This window comes from Neolamprologus brichardi, chromosome 7 (genome assembly GCF_056152115.1).
Source record: "Neolamprologus brichardi isolate AB-2024 chromosome 7, ASM5615211v1, whole genome shotgun sequence".
NCBI lineage: Eukaryota > Metazoa > Chordata > Actinopteri > Cichliformes > Cichlidae > Neolamprologus > Neolamprologus brichardi.
The window spans coordinates 54,810,155-54,831,498 of NC_142110.1; the positions used below are offsets into that span (position 1 = coordinate 54,810,155).

The window sequence follows — 21,344 nt, forward strand, 5'->3', positions numbered from 1 at the left end:
GTGTTTGGTTCTCTCTCTCTCTCTCTCTCTTTTTTTTTTTTATAAATATTGGAATTCAATAACTAACAGCCAAAACTATGTTCAGTTTCGCTGTTTTGGCTGATAATAATGCATGCAACAATGCAAGTGTGAATACATAATATAAAGAATAACCATTTGTCCAGACTTAAAGGAGCTGTACGATTTAGTGAAATATTTGTCCTTCTTTGTTCCTTGAACAAATTATAACAAATTACTCGTACAATAAAGACACACTTGTTCCTGATTCAGGAATCTGTATAAAAATGTGTAAAATTCTACTTCAATTTTATTTTCAAAATACCTACTTTATTTTATTGTATTCACAGTCTACTATATGCTGTTTTATCGCAGGAGTTCCCAAAATAAGGCCTTAGCCTTTCCAGAGAATCAGATTTACTGTGAGATCATACATGGTGGTTAGAAAATCTCGTTACAGACTTATTAATTATTGTTTTTTAAGTCTCTGTACCTTTGACATTGAATGAAATGGAACTGACACCAGTTGTGAATTACTGGGTAAAAAGGAGTTTAATCTTTAATATTTAGTATTTAATTTTATAAATGCATCATGTGCTATTTAATGGTAAATGTATATGAAAATTTACAATTAAATAAATTAATATTAATATGAAATTGAATTCTTACTATAACTGGAAATGCATGACAGTTTGGTTGAAGGTCCCACTAAAATGAATATGTATAAAGCAGCAGAGGATTTTTCAAGGTACGTTAGCAAGTTCTAGATACTGACAAAGCTAATGTCGTTAGCAAAACTACCATTCCAGGCACCTAATTGCTGTGTTCACTGTACTTCAGGCAACTTTAAAAGAGAGTTGCTGCTGTACACGTCAAGTAAAAGAAGTGGAGCCGTGTTTTGAAATCTTTGTTTCCCTCCCGTGTTTATGCTAAGCAAAGCTAAGCTAGTGCTTGCCTTGCTCTAGCTAAATAATGTTTACAGGACAAGAGAGTATTACCAATCTCCTCACGTAACACTCAGCAACAAAGTGCTTGAACACATTTTCATTATTTTAAAGCCCAATCAAAAAGGGTGATAATTAGATGAAGTTGAACTTTAGCCAGTATGTGTTCATGTGTGTGAGAAAGAGTGCTGCTCTCTGCTGCTGTTGCCTTCTAAGAAACATCTTCTGTAGGCAGAAGCCTTTTCAGTGCCTGTCATATGTTCCACCACAGAAAGACAGAGAACAAGGAAAGCACAGAGAAAGGAGGCTGCTGTGTGTGTGAGAGAGAGAGAGTGCAAAAATGGTACTTGTGACGGGGGAAGATTGAAGTCCTGTTAAGTGCTCTGCTTGAAAGCATGTCTGGCCTCATTAGCTGTCAGTTGTAACAATACTGAACTGGCAGTGAAGACAGGTTGGAGTCTAGTGGTCATAAATCACTCTTCGACAGCTGCCTGACAAGCTGGGAACCAGTACACAGGCACGGGCACCCTCTCAGCTTCGACACTACACAGGCACACACTAATCTAAAAAAATCATTGCTCTCACCCTGAAATTACATAGAGACTGCAACAGTGGTATGCAGTGTTTTGTAAGCGGTAAATTGCTCTCATTTTGAGTCTGCCTCCATATGCGCACGTGCACTCATACGTAACCCCTCATCTCCTGTGCCTGTCTGTCGCTGGCTATGCCCATTAGCTAAACGTGCAGTGGCTGCAGTGACTTCTGCGGGGCAGCGGGGGTGTTAAGAGCAAGGCCTGCGGGTCATTAATCACGGCCCCTGACATGCAGAGCAAGAGGCCAAGGCTCCCCTATGCATACAGCTGCTGGGCCACACTCATTGCAAAGGCGATGTGTTGACCCTCGTACGCCCCCGCTCCCAGCGCCTGTGGCTCTCATCTGTCCAACTCCCTCACTGTTTGTGTCAGTCATTGGTGCTGTCAGACACCACCTCCTCCTGATCAACAGCAGCACTTCTGGTGCTGTTTCCTTTCATGCTCACAGTTTTTTATTGATAACTTTACCCTGATTAGACTGTTAGTACAGTCAGTCTGATATCTGGAATATTTTTAGCCAGTGTCTAGCGGATGCATATTTAATTATTGGATCCTTCCATATTACAGGTCTGAATTTCTTGCTATTTTCATTATCAGTAGGAAACTTTTAGCCATTTAACAGCTGATGAACGCAACTTTGAGCAGGATTATTTATGCTTAGGTTCCACATTCCCATCATTGTATGTCATCCGTTAGCCAGCAGAGACTCCTTCAAGTCAAATACATCAAATATTCAAACACACAAAAATGTGAAAAACCTAATGTACCATCTCATTCTCACTCCCATCCGCTGACATGATGTCACCCAGATTCACAGCTGCTTGAATAATGATAAAAGACAGTCAGGCTGCGAGACACTGAAACACTGTTTCATCATTCACAGCTACTAAATCAGCGAGTCCAGGCGCAAGACATCTGTTGAAAGCTGATTCCTTATCAGCCTTCCAGCGCGATTTGCCGAACATCTGGAGTTTCTGAGGACTTTGGCATAGTGTGCACTGGAAAACTCGCAAAGAAGGCTAATTTTCTAGAATGTGTTGACACTTACAACTTCAGGCCAGGTGATCTATTGCAGCATAACATGAACTTTGAATGAATGTGGTGCACATGAGGGAAACCAGAAGACAGCATCTTTAGATTGCTTTTCATTAGAAATCGACATTTGAAATTGCAGGAAATGTTTTTCTTTATAACCAATATTGAGGAAAGAAATCATTTTGGAAGCTGACCGTTTGCTAAGCCCTGCTGGTCTACACATGTCCTGCTTTAAACTCACAATTTGTGCATGCAATTTGTGATCATGCTGGCAAGGTTTTTCTTGAAATTTTGTTAAATATTTCAAACAATGGGTCCTTGATTTCAGCTTAGAATAAACAACAGCAGGCTTCCATGGCTTTCATAATCCTAGCTAGCTTTGTGGAAAATGTGTAAATAGAGAAGCAGCTCATTTGTAGGAATGGGTACAAAAACCTGGTATTAAACAGTCCCCAGGGCTAAATTGTATATGGTTGGAAATATCAACAAGTAGTGGTGCAGGCTTAAAATAGCTTGATGGTGTTGAGAATTAAATGCTCAAAAGTGCAGTTGCAGTTTGCTGACAGTGCTCGTTGTCACAAATGCAAGGGGGTGTTTTGCTTCAGCTTTTGACTGCCTGACCCTTCTCCAGGTATGTACCCCAGAGTGCACTTATTGTTTTATTCTAAATATCCTAAATGCGGGTTAATGATTAATAAGTAGCTACTAGCAAGGTAACTGTTAAGGACGCGTGCCTTCCTTGCTAATGGTATTAGCTTAGCTTTCATCTGGCATAAAATTAGCAAATATTAATTAGTGAATGTGCCGTTTGAGATAAATGTATTGGTTTTCTAACATAAGCCTACAACATGTTCATTTGTGGCTAGCCACGCATGCTAATAAAAGGCGCTAATATGAGCGCAAAAAAAAGAAGTATTCCTTCATACTTCATGTGGAAAGGTAGCATATGACTGCGCGTTTACATACGAATAATCTGCTAAATCAGTGAGTGTTTAAAAGCAACTTGATGTTCAGTGTGTCTCAAATTGAGCAGCATTTGTTTGGGTAATGGAGTTATAAACATGACATTTTATGCAAATTCTTGTGCACGTTTGCAAATCTGCTTTTTATTTGCAGATTATGTGACGTGCATTTCTCATCCCTCTTGGAATACTAGTAGCAGTCACTACAGGAATGACAAAACGTGTGACACATTCTTTTTCCTGTATCTATTTCAGTATTTCGCCTTTTTTTTTCACTTCAACACACCACATTGCTGGACGCACACATCATTTCTGTTGTAACATAGTGGCAAAGATCAGGTCTGCTGGTTAGACTAAACAACAGCATTTGAGTGGAATTTGCTCTCGATCATTAATCATCCTGACAGCTTGAAAAACAACGTTTCCTCCTTAATGACTGTATTTGAGTAATCACGTCTGCTTATTTCCATGAAGCTTCTCTCTCTCTCTCTTTCTCAATCAGATAGCTCTCTCTGCCTTGCTTTATGTTGCCGTCCACATGTGTGTATTTTGGAGCCTTTTCTTTGACCTCCCAACGTCTCCGGCGTGGCGTCTGCTATGGGTCACACTAGCCAATTATGGCGTGTTGTGTTCGTGAAGAGGGTAAAAAACCACGAGGAATGAGAGAATGTGGCCGTGAGGATCCAGATGCGGAAGGCAGAGGATCGTGTCCCCCTCTCTCCATGTGCCAAAACCACCGGCAGCCGCTGCTGGCCTCCAGGCCTCCACTGGTCACTGCCAAAGCACGTTTCTCTGTTAAGCACTGGGTTTATGATGCATGAGAGCTGACAACTGAGCTAGGAGCCCTTACAGCTCAGCCAGATAAAAACCAGCTGGGGCCATGCACATTAGCAGAGAAGCCATAATTGCATTTGCCCTCTTGTACACCACTAAACTCATTCTGTTGACTTAAAAAAAAAAGCCATAAGGCAAGAGAGGTCTCAGTAATTCTTTTTTTCAGAAATAAAAATACCTGCTCCAGTGTAGGCAGATTTATTGTTGGATGTGGGTAATTTAACATACGAGTAGTAGTGTAGTGGATGGGGTGACAGAGCTTTTTTTCTTTTTTCTTTAAGCGAGAAAAGTGTATTTTCAACATTTCTCCCTGCCTGTGGGTGGATGTAAGTGATGGGTTTATGGTGGTTTAGAAACATCAGTACAGCATGGCTGACATCTGTGTCCGCTTTATTTTTGGACTGCTTGAAAAGCCCTCATAGTCGGATGATGGATGAAGTGATAAAGTTGGAGAGAAGACAAAGTGAAAGCAGAGGAGTCCATTTCTGGGAAACAGTGTGTGATCTGTAACTCAGAGACAAGTCAGAAAAGAAGCATCGGGGCAGATGTTTGTAATTTGTGACTACGCCTAATGATTTTAATGCAGGAAATTTCACAGCGTCTGACAGCAAAGGAGAAGACACAACAAAAAATTCTGGAGATCAATCGATCGATTAAAAAAAAAAAATCTGCATTTTTAAAATCTAATTTCTCCCAGTGTTTCATCTGCACCGGTTTGGGCTGATAGAGAGGTTAGAGGCTTGTCATGTAATGAAGGGGCAGCTCCACAGTCTGTCACCATTAATCATCAGGGCTGTCAGGCTGCTCCAAGGACTCACTTATATCAACCAGAATAATACCAGAAGGCTTTTTATACATTACAGCAAAATGTGTTCGCAACACTGGTTTTAAATTAGAGTGCTAAATTTAAAAAGAAAACAAAGACGTCTGCAACCAACACATTGGAAAAGCAGCGCTGTTATGTGATGGATGAAACCATGGGTAAACCATATTGCTTAAATATAGATGTAATAGTCAGTGGGTGCCCTCCATCTCCCCTCCTGCTGCTTCTCAGTTCCCTTTGCACAGAACATTTCGTCCCCCCAAAAAAGGTTTGAGGAAAAAAAGAAATAAATATAATGAATACTCAAAACAAACCTGAATCAGTGGTTAATAAGTAAAGTATGTTTACAATGTTTAAAATGCAAAAACTGTAAACATTGTGTCCCTTTCTATGAAGATTTCATACAGTCAGCAGCTCTGTGAGGTTGCTGCAAGTCAGCGCACACATGACTGTGTTCACTGACTTTTAGACAGTCAATGAGCTGTGCCAAGTGGTACTCTCCAGAGATAAAAAAAAAACCAAAAAAACATGAACCCGATGCAGAAGATCCTCTCGGTGCCATTTAAGGCTGGCTGCTAAATGGAGTCCTTGTCCTTAGACTGCCATGTTAAAATGTTCAACTATACAGCATTAAAAAAAAGCATATTAACAACCTGAATACAATTTTTGGCCTCTATGTATAGTCTTCCCATGAGTAACACATCTCAGTGAGTTTTTTGTTGTTTTTTGTTAACAACACATCCATCTGAATACTGGAGTTGGGTGCATGACCCCATTGACTGACAGGTGATAGTGCGGTCATGTGTCTGCTAGGCCTCATCCACTATGTTGGAGCATTTTTAATGGTTTATCTGAATAATACTGTGATGTGCTATGTGATGCAGACCATCCTAGAATTTACCATAAAACTGAAATATTTCATTAGTCTGTTACGTGGCGCTAATTAGCCTGTATGTTTGTTAATGGTTTTGCTAACCAAGCTAGCTAACGCTAACTGAGATGTCCAGCTTCTTAATTCACATTATTTCGTTGCAGTCAGGGTTGCTGTCTGTAACATCCTGCAGCTAGAAAGCCTTGGTGTGATTGCCATCGCTGAAGAAAGAAGAAATGTTGTGCACGTGGTTTGTTGGCTTTGCAAGTGATGGTGCAGCTGCTACGATGGGCTGATAGAGGGGAACAGTCACGCTCCTTCGTGGAAAGATCAACCATAACCTAACCATCATTCACTGTTTCATTTACTGACTCATTCATGCAGTGAGTCTTTTTTTCCACACATTTATTGACTTCAAAGTTGGACATCAAGACATCAGTGGAATAGGATGTCTTTATTGCTGTCTAGTGATTTTCATATGTGGGTAGAAGAGGGTAAAGTGCTGCAGACACAAGAAAGCGAAAAAAAAAATCTGGCAACAAAACAGTGTGATTTCTCTGGAATCTACTATAGTGCAATATTTATTAATTCTTTCTTTAAACTAACAGTATTTTATGATAATGCATTTTGACATTTTTTTTATATTTAATGTTAAATAAACGGTACAACTGGCCAAACAAGTGGAAGGATGGTTTAATGCTAGCATCTTAAACTGTTTGTATTGTTGCATTTGATTGTGAGTTTCTGAAGAAGAAAAGTTGAGATTTGATTTTTGCGCATATTAATTAGATTTTTCTTTTAAAATTAGATTTAAAAAAAAAAAAATTACAATGTGGTTATTTTTTTTAAGAGCTGGGCCGGCCTCAAGACCTCTGTGGTTACTGAATTATTTTCATGGCATTTTTCTGTGTTTTTATAATGAAAATCCTGTCAGAGATTTCTTCCTGTTAAAAAGGAGTTTTTTCTTCCCACTGTCTCCAAGTGCTTGTTCATAGATGGTTGGCTGGATGTTGGGGGTTTCTCTCCATGATTTTAGTGTCTCTACCTTACAATATAAAAAAGCAACTTGAAGTGACTGTTACAATTTGGCGCTATATAAGTAAATTTTAATAGAATGTCACTTGCCTTATTTAAATTAGTTGATTTAGATCTAAACTTTTATCTATATATTAAATTACAGAGAATTGTTTGTTTTTTGTAAGCTAGCTAAACAGGCTTCAAGGTATGGTGGACCTAAAATGAAAAATTAGAAAGAAATCAAGAATATTTCACAAAACAATAAAATGGAAACATATCCTGAATGCTTTTGTTTCATGAAACCGTGTTCTTCATCTTGTTTTGTGTAATGATGCTGTTTGTCTCACCTCCAGGTCACCGCAGAAAAGTTATTGTCTGTAGAAAATTGTTTGGTAATTCATCCCATAGGTGTTGAGTTGCTCTAAATCAAACATACTAACCTCATGGGGCCACTAGGAAAAACAAATTACCAGTGTCACCAGGATTCATTGCAAAACACCCCCTCAGTGTCCTGTGATAATATCACAGCACTGGACTGGTTCAGTTTGCCCTGGCATTAGTAAATATAAAGTCATAGTCTAATTTAAACCTTAATATTGGAAGACTGTAAATGTGTTTAAACACCAGATTGGATATTACAAACGTAATTAGAAGTTGCCAAAAGCTGCTCTATATTTTTTAATAACTTGTGGTGGTGAATGAGTTATTATCACCGTTGTAGAATGAGCTAAACATCCACTGGGGGTTGAACCCCCTAACATTTTTTGCTACCCTAAACTAATATAAAGTGGATCTGCTGATATTTTGTAACCTCAAATTTATAACTGATCTTTAATATTAAACTGAGGTGATACATTTCACAAGGAAAGGGTTAAATCTAAATTTGGGGTGACAAACTGTTGAGGTGTTTTCACCTCTGAAAGAAATAAACTGGCTCCCTACCCTTCAGCAAAAAGAAAGGCATGCGTGGCTTTTTTCCGTTTCTGGCCTCTTGAATAATTTCATTAACATTACTTAAACCATTTTCAAGCAAATGAGTAGAAGATTACCACAGAGGCAGGTGTTGTTGCCTCCTGGTAACATACAGATATCACTGGTCACCAATAGGTGGCATCCCAATCCAACGCCATACCATCTTTGCTACAGTAAACACAAGTGACTGATAACACCTGAAGAGGAAATGTGGAGAGAAATCCAACGAAAACAACTCAAAATATCCTCGAGTCTGGCACTGAAAGAGAGAAGTGAAACTTAACTGGTAACAACTGCCAACTTATTTCTTAGAGCTAATAAACTAAAACGTGTCTGTTTTCTGGGGCATATCTGACAACATAAAACACTCAGGAAGGGGGGGGGGGGGGGGGGGGGGGACTGCTGAACTCAGCCCCACAACAGCAAGTCAGACCACTGAAACAGGAGTGCTCTCTCTTGTTACAGGCCGCTTTGACCCCTCTGGGAGCCTTGTCAGAGTTGTGATTGACCAGCATGGGTCATCTATACTTTGCCAAGGGTGTCACGGAGTCATGTTGCTAGGAAATGGCATATTACTGCTGCCAATCACGCGCTGGCTGCGGTAACCTGAGCAACTGTCAGGGCTCCGTCTCGATCGCACGGAAACCTGCTGCTAGTGGCTACAGTGTATATACATTACATCTCGACAGGCTCGACAGGCACAAATGCCGCCATTTTTCACGAAGCGCACTTGAACGCTAAATCTGGGAGCATTAAATCAGGATGCTTTAGCTTGAGGTTGACACGGAATAAACTGGAGCTCAACGGTAAAGCACACCCGACGTCGTCAATCAAGTAACTGTTTTCGCTGTAAGAATAGCTGCCTGTACACATCTGGATCACCTATACTGTCGCCTCGCTGACATGTATGCTCAGAAGGGTTTACGCCTGCCTTTCACCACTTCACTTGTTTTTCCTTTAAAAGGTAGGAATCTGCAAAGTGGCAGAACTGGTCTGGGAAATGTTTCGGACACTTTTCTTGTCGGTACTGATTTTTCTGAGAAGTGCTGACATAAGTAAACGTCTTGTTATTAATCACGAAATATCATTTGTCAGGTGTTGGTTGTCAAGTATTTCCAACAAAGGCAACACAGTGAATTAAGCCTAGGGTTAACAAATGCACTACAAAAAGCTAATAAAGAGAAATCTTTGACTGAAAGCCATTCACATCAGAAATGAAGACAACAAAATATACATCTTCAGTGTTGTTTATTTACTAAAATATGACCTCCCCTTTCACTGGATCCCACCACAGGGTGCTCCAGGTTTACAAAAAATATCACATCTCAGTCGATTTGCCGTGTGAAAATAAAAACAATCAAAAGAGGCGAGGAGCTCGGAGAGAGATGTGACTGTAACATTCATTCTCGGAGAAGTTTTAAGACAACGCATTCCACACCTGCCGTGTGTGCACTTGAAAACGAGGAGAGATTTATGTGGTAAACTTTACAGTCAGCTCCCCTTGTATAAAATAAATACAAGTTCTCAGTAGGAATAAAAGGAGAAAAAAAACAAAACAAAAAAAAAAAAACAAAACAAGGAATGATCACAAACCACGGGGACAAACCAAGTGTGTGCACTGCGCTGAGCTTACAGGCATCTGATGCAGGGAGAAAGCCACTGCAGTCACACTAACACCGATCCCGATGCTGGAGCTCGCTGCCATTTCAAAATCATCATCATCATCAACATTTGTAACGAGAACCCTGAAAATCCCAGAGCTGTCACGCAGCGTCCATCCATCAATCAGGCGAGTCCACAGGGCGGCAAGTGTCCTCTCAGGGCAGTCGCGCCTGCTGCAGAAGCATCCGAGCAATGTGCAGACATGCAAGAGCTGCGTGTCCACTGAATGTTAGCAGTAGATCCTGGTTTGAAACAACAAGTCTTGTATAAACAGATAATGTATAAAGAACCAAGAAACAAAAAAAAGATGAAGATGCTCTCAAGTTAAAATCCAGGAGTCGCAAGTCCCTCCCAGTTCCACTTGAAGCTGCTGCAAAGTCAGAGGAAGCAGCAAGTTGCAGTGATTAAAGTTAAAGTAACCATCAAGACGTTTTGGGGAGCGTGCTTATTAACGTCCTGGCTGAGCAGATGAACACACACACTCAATATGAAGCGACAGCCAGCAGATACTAAGCTTAGCATACAGGCTGAAGATGGAGTGAACTCTGTGAGGGGCACGTGTTAACCTGCTCCTCAGCTAAAATCTCTGCTAGCTCGTTCAGTATTTTACCCCTTCTCCATGCTAAGCTAAGCTAAATGAACTGGCTTCATATTTAAAATAGAAATTCGCCAGCGGGGTCAATCTTCTCATCTGACTCTTAGCCAGGAAACAAATAAGCATTATTTCCCAACACGTTGAACCATTCCTCTAAAGATTTAAGTAGGTGGTGCATCACTGGTATCCTAGAGCCGACGCAGACCCCAGTCTTTGACTGTAGAGTGCGTAATGAGGGTAGTATGGACCTGTGGTGGGCAGAGAGTGCAGGGAGATGGAGGAGGGTCCAGAGGGGAGATGGACCTTACTGTAGGGGTGATAGCGAGCCAGACCCAGGCTGGGGGGAGCCCTGAGAGAAAGAGAGCTGGGCATGGAGCCTGGACTGTTCTGATGTGGGAGGTGAAGGTGGCAGGAGGCAGGCCCTGAGGAGGAAGCAGAGAGCAGCTTACTGTCCATCCCCACCGGCAGGGCTGTGTGCGTGCGGAGGTGAGCCAGGAGTTCGTCTGACGTTGCGAAGCGCTTGTCGCACGGCCCTCCGGCTGAGACCCAGTTGCAAGCGTGTGGCAGGGGATCGTTGGGGAGCATGAAGCCGTACGTGTAGAGGGGATGAGAGAGGGAGGAGGATGCACTGGATGACAAGGAGCTTTGGTGGAGAGAGTGGAGGGGGTGGGAGGGATACACCAGTGGGAAGCTGGATTTGAGGGTGGAGGAAGGGTCGTGGATGCAGGAGTTGCAGTTGCTTCCACCAAGATGGGATACACTTGGGTAACTTAGACAGTAGGGGTCCCTGCATAAACCCTGCATGAAGGAGGGAGGGGAGGCGCCCGTAAGAGGGCTGGAGCTTGGGTGCTTTCCTGGTACACCCATGCTGCCCACGCTCAGGCTCGACTTGGTCGGGTCCAGCCCAGGAACAAACTGGGATGGGTAGCCTGCGTAGCCCCCCACTACAGATCCGTGGTAGCCCATATTTGAGGAAGGCAGAGGGAAGAGCGGCTGGCTGGTCTTATAAGGAGAAATGGGCGTAATGTGTCCAGGGCCGAGGTTAGGCTGGGTGGGCTCTGCTTTGCCTGCGTCATGGTTGGAGCCTCCGTCAGAGCTTCCGTTACTGCAGTTTGTGCTGGCCCGAACGTGACTAGAGTTAGCGTGGTGCGGGCTGTCCGAGCTGGCCTTGTTTACCTCGGCGTCTTTTTTGGGATTTATGTTATTGTTGTTATTATTATTGCTGCTCGTGCTGGTGGGACTGCTCTGGTCACGTGCAGATTCACCAGTGGGACTCTGGGAGTGTGGGGCGTGCTGTCCACCTGGAGAGTGGCTCTGTTTGGAAAGCTGCTGAGCATGTCCCGGTGGGGTGCTGCTCCTGGCTCTGGAGCTGGGCGACACAGCGTGAGGCGGATAGGACTGCTGGCCACTGGTTGAATTACCATTAGCGGTAGTGCTACTGCTGCTGGGCACCCTGAAGCCGACTTTGTCACTGCCGGAGCCGCTGCTGCTGGTGGCTCCGTCTCTGCGACATTCACCGCTGCCTTTGTTGTAGGGCTTAAAGCTGGATTTGTCCTCCAGGGTGTGGCGGTGCTCGCCGAGCTTCAGGCTGGAGACAGATGACCGACTGCTGGGCTCCTTGTCCCCCTGACTGCAGGAGGAGTTGAGCTTGGAGGAAGAAGGAGGGTCCGGTTTACCAATCTGAGAGCAGGTCTGAGCAAGCAGGGCAAGAGGACTCTTCTTTGCATCCAGCTACAATAAAATTAAACAAGTTTTACTACATTTTTTAAAGCTTTCCAAAAAAACGAAACAACAAAACACCCAGAAGTTTTGTGTGACTTTGTGTAGGCCTGCTGACGGTTATTATGTACCAAATGCTTTATTGCTCTGTGCATAAAATGCCAGAGGGTTCTTTGTAACTTCCTAGAAGTTAGGGGGAGGTGTTTAAGCTTTAAGCTTCAGATGATTACAAATTAATCAGCATTTTAAAGCATAAAAACATAGGGAAAAAAGGCTTTTCTGTAACATCAATTACACTGCACTCAGTGCCTTTGTTCTTTAGGAAAACATCTGACATTTGAGAACTTCACCCTGTGCTCTGGGAAGGTGGAATGGCTTCTTTTAGACACTAAAGTAGGCTAATACAAAAAAAGCTATTCACTTAAGTTTAAAAAAATAATAATTATTATTATTAGATCACATGTTAGCAGACAACAAAAGCAAGAAAAGGATTTGATTATCTAAATCAATCTTCATTAACTTTAACAATTTATCAACAAATCAGTTTTTAATTTTGGAGTAAATTGCGAATAAAATTAAATAGATATCAGTTTATTGCAGTGTGTGTGTGTCAGCGTGTGGAGTTAAAAAACACAGACCAGAGCATATTATCAGCTCCCTGCAAATGCGGGATTGTTTTTATCTGTTGTCATAGCAGATTTCAGCCCTCTGTTGCGACATATCCACAGATCTGCAGTGTAAGAACAGTCCTCTCTACAAAAGAACGCTAAAAAAAAATAAATAAATGAATAAATAAAAGTCCATAAATACCTCGATGCTCACTGGTGCGGGTGTTAGAGGCTGTAAATATTCCGGGTGTAGCAAGTGCCCGGTGTGCGCCGTCAACATCTTGATAACTCGGATAGGAAGCCGCTTTGCCTGTCGAAGTGGGTCCAGAGGGGTCAACAAAGAGAGCGCAGCACCGGGACGGGACTTCTTAGGAACGCTGGTCTCACTGAGCTCGATCCGCGCGCTAACTCGATCAGCAGCTGATCCTGAAGGGAGATATTTCATTGGAGAGAGGGCGCAAGGGGTGGCCGTGGACGTGCGTTACTTTATTTAAAAAAAAAAAAAAAAAAAAACTTATAAAAAAATAGTAATAATAAAATAAAGGATAAAAAAAATAATAATAAATAAAAATAATGATTCAAAATGGGTTTGGTAAATATAATCCAGCGGACATGAAACACAGACGGGCGTCCTTAAATGTCCCGAAGGACGGAGAAGCCTTTCAGCCCCAGTGCGCTACTTCATTTGGAGCATCCTCGTCCCAAACACGGCTCCTGTATTCCGACTTCAAACCCCACAAAATAAAAAAATAAATAAATAACAATAATAATAAAGTCCACAAAGAAGAGCACGGTTTCCTTTCTGGCAAGGCGCAAACGAGAAAAAAAGCCACTTGAGAGTCTGAGTGCTCGGGAAACGTCCCACTGCGTGTCTCCGTGCAGGACTTCAGCAGCTCACTGATCACAACTGGCGGACTTCAAAGTGCAGCAGCCGCCGTTCGTCCGCTGGGTGGCCGCATCGGTAATAAGCGGGGCGGGGAGGACGTTCGTGAAGGCGGAGCCAGCTCGGTCTGCAAGTGACGATCGTTACTTTTTTGATTTGTTTATCTGATCATCCGTGGGGGGGGGGTGTCACAGGGTATATTTACTCAAATACTATACTGAAATATCATTTTCAAGTATGTGGAGTATATGGAAAGCCACGAGTGCCAAAAATGAATTAAATAAGTTGTGAAATATTTAATTAAATGTGTCCCGAGTTTATTAAATTGGGAAATAAATAATTGATGATTAAATAATTATTCGTAGAATTATTTGATTAATTCATCATCATTTATTTATATAGCACTTTAAAAACACACCTGGTAGACCAAAGTGCTGTACAATACTAATATGCACATAGTAATAAAACCAGACATAGCAATAAAAATAAATAAATAAATAAATATCAGTTACCCACAGAGTTAAAAGCCAAGGAATAAAAAGAGGTTTTTAATAAAGACTTAAAAACTGGCACTGATGTAGCCTGTCTAATATGGAGAGGAAGGTTATTGCAAAGCATCGGCGCTCCAACAGAGAACGCTCGGTCTCCTCAAAGTTTCAGCCGTGACTTTGGCACCGAAAGCAGCAACTGCTCAGCTGACCAAAGGGAACGAGTGGGGACGTGAGGCTTCAACAAGTCAGACATAAACAGGTGCCAGACAATTTAGAGATTTAAAAACCAATAAAAGGACTTCAAAACGGATCCTAAATTCAATTGGAAGCCAGTGTAGAGAGGCCAAAATCGGAGTGATGTGATCAAATTTCCTTCTGCCAGTTAAAAATCGTGCCACAGCATTTTGCACTAATTGCAAGCGTGACAGAGTGCCCTGCCCAACCCCTATTAAAAGAGAATTGCAATAATCTAAACGTGAGGTAATAAAGGCATGAATAACACTTTCCAAGTCAGGCTTGGAAAGAAAGGGCTTAACCTTCGATAAACGTCTGAGGTGATAGAATGCTGATTTTACCACCCTGTTTACGTGACCATCAAAGGTAAGTGCAGAATCAATTTTAACTCCGAGATTTGTGATCGAACTCTTTAGTTGGGAAGTCAAAGCTGCAAGATCAACATCTGGAGTATGAGAAAAACGATTTGGGCCAAATAAAATCGCTTCTGTCTTCCGATCATTAAAATTTAAAACGTTTTTTGCCATCCATGCTTTGACATCAGTAAGGCAGTCAAGCAGAGGTCGACTTGGGATACTATCAGAGTGACTAAAAGGTAAATAGAGCTGGCAGTCATCTGCATATAGATGGAATGGCACTTTATGTTTTCGGAAAATCGCGCCAAGAGGCAGAAGGTACAGTGAAAACAATAACGGCCCAAGAATAGATCCCTGTGGCACACCCCACAGCAGAGGGGCCACAGAGGATGAAGCCGACCCCAACTTAACACAAATGGTCCTATTTAAGAGATAGGACTTTAACCACAAAAGTGCCGAACCAGAAATTCCCACACAGTGCTGTAAGCGGGAGATCAGCAAATCGTGATCCACTGTGTCAAATGCAGCGGTCATGTCCAACAAGACCAGCACTGCATATTTACCACGGTCTGTCACTCTCAAGATGTCATTCATAACTTTTACGAGGGTTGTCTCCGTACTGTGGAATGGCTTAAAGCCGGACTGAAAGATTTCTGGCAATTTAGAGTCATTCAAGTAGTCCATCAACTGATGGACTATAATTGATTAAGAACATGCAGTTAATTATTGAATAATGTGTTTATTTAATTCATTTTGGCACTCGTGGTTTGTGCACAGCTAAATCTGAATTGGACCACAATACCAAAGGGTTCTGTTGACACCATGCTAATTATTATGGCTCTGAAGAATAACAGTTGTATAAATTTTTATTAGATAAAATCATAGTTTTTAAAGATACATATACAAATGAGGAGAAAGTAGCTGTTTGTAAACAGATATATGCATATATAAACTGCTAGTCCATGGTTCCTATACAAACCCATGTGCATTAAACAATATGTCCATACAATTTAGTGACCGTTTTGTTGTTTTTGTTTATTAAAAACTTAGAGAACAGGATGTCTCAAACACTAAATGATGGTGTGAGTTTGCAAAAACAGCAGTTTTTACCACAGTATTCTGCAGGTCTGCAGCAATAGTCAAACATTTTACAGTTTAAAAAAGGATTTCAAGAAACAATTTGTATTTAAATTTCCATATTTAGTGTACATATGCACATACATTTTAAAGTGAAAATGAAATGAAAGTGTCTACTTGTGTCCATTTGTAATGTGTCAGTTGTAGCAGAATTAACTTGGCATCTTACTTGCCTGTGATGGTCCCTTCATGGTTTTTGAAACTGCACACAACTTTCAAGCTCCCTCACACTCACCGTTCCACATGTTCAATTACATTACAATCCACTCTGATTAGTTAAGAAGTGTGACAAAGTGGAGGAGCAGTTGCAATGCTCTCCATTTGTCCCATATGTGTTTACCTTTTCTTTGCACATTGTAAACATTATTCTGTTTCTATGTATTTGCTATGATTTGCTATTTGTCAAGTAGCATTGCTTCACTCACTATCTCGGGTTTGTTAGTGTAAGCGTTCTGTTGCCAGCAAATCAAACATTCTGCAAATTAAGACAAATACTAAGTTATGTTTCTTTATATTTTATTATGTTACAGATTAAGTCATTTGTTCATACTTACTTTGTTTGTCTTTTCAGTCGTCATAAGGGTCAGGTGTGGGGAACCGCCTGCCTGGCATGTCCTCATTTTAAAGTCCTGATGATGTCACATATGACATCAGCAGGTCAAACCAAGTGGAGGGGTTTCTTTTTCCATAGAGATGCTTCCTTTTGTTTGTGTTAAGGTTTAGAGGGATTTGTTGAATGATTTCCATTAATATTGCCATTTAGTTGTGTAAATGTGCATGTTAGAAGTGTGTAGAGGCTTTGTGTTTTTGGATAATCTGTGTAGAGTTTTAGATCCCTCAGTTGAGTGAGTGGTACTGGCTGGGCAATTGGAGGGAAATTGATGGCCCTATTTAAAGCCAGTCTCTACCAGATGCAGGAGAGGGGAGAGGTGAGCTGTGTTACCAGATCCATGTTATGTTGAGTTTTGGTAACTGAATTGATTTGGGGAGGAAGTTTTGTTAAGTTACATTAAATTAAGTTCACTGTAAATAAATTGCTCACCCTGGAACCCTGAAATGTCTGCATAGTCTGCTTCCTTACCACCTTCCTTGATGTTCGAGTCTGACTACTTCACAAGAAGAACCTGCCATAATATGGATCAGTGTAGTGGCTGAATAGGCTTATTTGCTGTACACCAGCACAAACACACCAATAAGGCAAGAAATTCCACATATTAACTGTGAACAAGGCTTATCTGTTTATCAAGGACCATTCCAGGTGACAGCCTCATGAAGCTGCTTAAGATAGAGCTGATAGCGTGCAAAGCTGTCATCAAGGCAAACTCTGAGGAATCTGAAATATGAAACGTGTTTTGTTTACACAGTTTCTCACACGGCAAAATTCCATGTGTGTGAATTGATAATGTGGATGTCTTCCACTGTGTTCTACAGAAAATACATATGTAGAGTAAAGAAAAAAAATGTGGACAGTTGTTTATGCACAGATGGCCTTACATATGACTACAGAATAGTTGGGCATGCAGAGGAGTTCATGGCCTACTCAGTAACTGCAAGGTATCAGGTCCTGCGGCTCCAAAACAAGCTCAAATCTTCACCCTGGTTTTTGCCAAATATGGCAATGCATTGTGACCAAACATCTCCAAGTTGGTTTCATCAGTCCAAAGGACATTAATCCTGAAATCCTTGCTTTGTTCAGGTGAGACGTTTGCAAAGGTTTGCCATGTTGCCATGCTCTTTTCATAAACACAGAGGCCTTTCTCCTGGCAATCTTTCTAAACACGCCACACCTGTTCTGCCTTTTTCTAATTGTACGGTCATGAACTTTAACATTTAACATGCTAACTGAAGCCTGTAACTAGAGTCTAAGGTGTAGCTCTTGAATTGCTGGTGAATTTGCTGGAAGTCCCAATAAATTCACCCCATTTAATCAAATCTTGAGGCACAACATGATCCCAGAAAAAAAAAATCAATTTAAATTAATTTAAATTTATGCATAATTTCTTTGTTTTACTGTGTTTTCTTCTTTTCCCCTTCCATTAATAATTTCATAACCCCAGATATTTCTGTTGGCCCATTGGTGAAGCTTAACTCAAAGGTCAGAAACCACTAACTGAAGGGGAAAAAAGAACTCCCTCTAAAGCTGCTTCAATATTTAATTAATGATAATGTATTACTCACAGGGCTGACCTTCTGCTGGATGAATACGTTACTTCTGATACTATAAGTTTGTTATATCCTGCATTTAAGACATTTATATGATGGAGGTTGAGTAACTGGATAAAGTATTCAAACCATTTACTTAAAGTAACAATGCAACACTCCAAAACACTCCATTAACATTATTAACAGAATCCATAAAAGAGTTAAAATAAAAATAAACCAAAAATGTCTCGTTGGAAAAACAACCAACCAAGAGGTTGGGCTATTTCAAGGAGTAGGTCAATAAATTTAAGCAGTTGTGAGATAATTAAATGGAAAGTAAAAATGAGCAAGATAAATTTCTATTAGATTTTAATACAGTGTTGACTTTTTCACATATACTGAACATTTGTAGAACTTTGTCGAAACAACGTTTTCCTACAGGGTCACAATCTAAGGATTTCCAACCACGATTTTAATCTTACAAATTACATCTTCGAGTCTTACGATTTTATGGAAGAAACTTAAAACAGTACGGTAAACTAAATGTGTTTATTTTACTGTAAACAGGAGTTTATAACTCTTTGACTTTGTTTTCCATAAATGGCAAAAGAACTTCCAAAGTAATACTGTAATAATATTTATTTTGGCAGACAAATTAATAATCTGCATCTTCAAATCAGATAATTATATGCTCTAAACCCCTGGACAGATGTTATCCTTCATTTTAAGCCAAAATTGCTCAATCTATGGTTTCCTACATCTCAATTTGCACAAACATAAAGACTGAAATTGGTGGGCATTTTTCCAAAGTCTTGTCAACAGTTAATGGTTAAAAGAAAATATCTGATAATTGAACTTTTTTGAGGTCATGGAAAAACAAGTTTGTTTAAGCAACAAAGTAGACGCTCTGTGGGGACCACAAAATCCCAACCATTGGATCATAAGGTTGTGTGCAACAAATATTTGGCATGTGGCGTTTCAGCGTTTAAATAAAACCACACAATCACAAGCAAATTTGGAAGACGAAACTTTAGTCAAATGCCATTTCGAATCGTATCATTTCATGAAACAAGGATCAAAGGGAAGGGCGAGAACTTTCACTGAAAACAAGAAAATAGTCTGCTGTCAACTTCGCAGAGAGGGATACCATGAGTCTGCTGGGACGCGGTTCAGAAACCTCTTATTAAAACTAAAAATGCTCTTTTGTGAGTGTAATGGTGCAGAGAACAAAGTGTGCAGACACATGAGTCATCTTTCAGTTGACGACAAGCAAAGCATTGAGTAAAAGGACAAAAACCAAAAGGGGGTTTTTTAGTCCAGATGCTTGTTTTTCATTGCCAGAGATTATCATGCCTCCATTATTGCTAACAGCATCATTCTAAAAAAAGGAAAAAAGAGCCCATGTTTATGTCCTTATTTTTCTTATCTTGTCACACTGGTGCACACAGTGTTCCTCAGTATCAAAGAAATCCATTAACTTTGGGTACACTGTAAATATAAACAAAATAAAAGTCATGGGTTGTGGGTACTGTTAGTGCAAAATCCCAATAACCGATGGTAATATTTTAACACTGATACAATAATTTGCACATTGTTTAGCATATTAACATGCCGATATTTATGAACTACACTATTATGGTGGGGATGCACGGCATCAATACATTAATGAGCTAACTGCGCTAACGCTTCGACACCGTGCAGCCCCATGCACGGGGCGATCCGCGGTAACTTGTTAATGGAGATTTGCCACGTTAATGCAGTTATAGCATTAACGTCACTTTAACAAGATTAACGCTGACAGCACTACAAAGCATGGATCCATCCTGCAGTGTATCAGAAGTTCAGGCTGGTGTTGCTGATGTAAGAATGTAGGTGTATTTTTGTTGGCACGGTGGTTAGCCGTCCTGAGTTCTGTGTGGAGTTTGAATGTTCTCCTCGTGTTTGCGTGGGAGCACTCCGGCTTCCTCCCGCCGGATAGGTTAATTGATTAATCTAAATTGCCCATAGGTATGAATGCAGGAATAAATGTGAGTGCAAATGGTTGTCTGTCTCTGTGTGTTAGCGACAGACCGGCGACCTGTCCAGGGTGTACCCTGCCTCTCGCCCTATGACAGCTGGGATAGGCTCCAGTGCCCCCCGCGACCCTGAAAAGGACAAGCGAATTTTCTTGGATATCCTGGCACACTGAGCATCATTTATAAACCACATTGCACTGGTGATTGTAATTTGATCTCTAAATATGGAGATATGAAATGTTTATATCTGTATGGTGTCCAGAAAAACCGGATCATGTATGTGCTGTGCAGTAAATCTAATAGTGTGACCTACTTCTTTTCTTTCTTTCTTTTTTTTGCATATCTCTGTCATCACATACTGCATACATTACGCCGTACAGGGTATTATTACAATAATAAAAGTAAACACATGGAGCAAACATAATAGGCAGCTGAGAGAAGACCACGTACTTAATGCTAACCCTTCTAAAGTGTACCTGTCTGTTTACAAGCTGCTTCACACTGAGTCATTCTTATTGCATTAAGACTTCAACTGTCACTTTACTTTGCATTTGCTTTTAACCTTTTGCTTCAACTTTTAGGTTTGCGTTTACTTTTGATGTGCGGAGTGACACATCGTTTGTCTTCTGGCTTTTGCTCTGAGCAACTCTACACACACACAAATCAATAAAGTATACAGAACGTGTCACACTGCAGTCTAATTTCTTTTATTAATTTATGCCACTTTCACCAGTGAAGAAAAATGTGATAAAGACAAATCACCTCCATATTAATGGTTATATAAATCTGGAATGTTAATAACTTTATTGCATTACCGCCTGCTGACTGACTTTGCAATGAGCTAATTTTGTTAACCTAATTATACAATGAATTGGTTAAAGTACTTAAAAATTATGGGTGACAAGAACTATTAGCAGAAGCCCAAAATAGTCTGAATCTAAGGGGCTTTGATTCTCTGAATCCTTTGCAGCCTCAATTGAGTGCAAAATCATTCCTAATCCTTCATAACCTGTGGGCAAAAGGCTGCATAATGTGAATTAGCTGACGGATTTTTGTATATATCTCGCAGGGTCCTCCTTAATCTTCAAAAGCAATGGTTCCCATGTAAATATAAAGAGAGGGTGATAAGTTTATTCTTGTGTTCCTTCTAGAAATGCTGTCAACTATGAATATTTCATTTTTTTTGGCAATCCTTCCAGCTCTTGCTAGTGATCTAAAATCTGCTACAGAGCTGTGGGTTTTTTCTCCCAAAGGTCCACATGTGGAACTGCTGCAGAGGGCCACATCGGTAAGTTGAATTAAGTTCTTCTTAATATTAATTTTATATCTTTAAAAGCGTAATGGTGTGGTCCCCCACAACTGTCAAAGTTTCTCATGTGGCCCCTTGAGAAAATTAATTGCCTTCCCCTGAATCAGCAGATCCCTAAAAAAACAAATATTTGGTTAGAGTAGCT

At 40.7% G+C, this 21,344-nt stretch overlaps 1 protein-coding gene across 1 annotated transcript; it reads right to left on the bottom strand.

The window, feature by feature from the left end:
- Positions 1–9,293: 9,293 nt before the first annotated feature.
- Positions 9,294–13,524, bottom strand: LOC102796368 (zinc finger protein 703-like). Its single transcript, XM_006796889.3, has 2 exons — positions 12,835–13,524; positions 9,294–12,036 (listed from the first exon to the last, which is right to left on the bottom strand). Exons 1-2 carry the CDS (start codon positions 13,075–13,077, stop codon positions 10,483–10,485), a joined length of 1,797 nt encoding a protein of 598 aa, XP_006796952.1. The 5' UTR covers positions 13,078–13,524; the 3' UTR covers positions 9,294–10,482.
- Between the last annotated feature and the right edge of the window lie 7,820 nt (positions 13,525–21,344).

Coding starts and splice junctions, on each gene's coding strand:
- LOC102796368 (XM_006796889.3), bottom strand. CDS start 13,077: ATGAAATATCTCCCTTCAGGATCAGCTGCTGATCGAGTTAGCGCGCGG. Junction 12,037..12,834: donor CCGCACCAGTGAGCATCGAG/GTATTTATGGAC, acceptor ATTTTATTGTAG/CTGGATGCAAAGAAGAGTCC.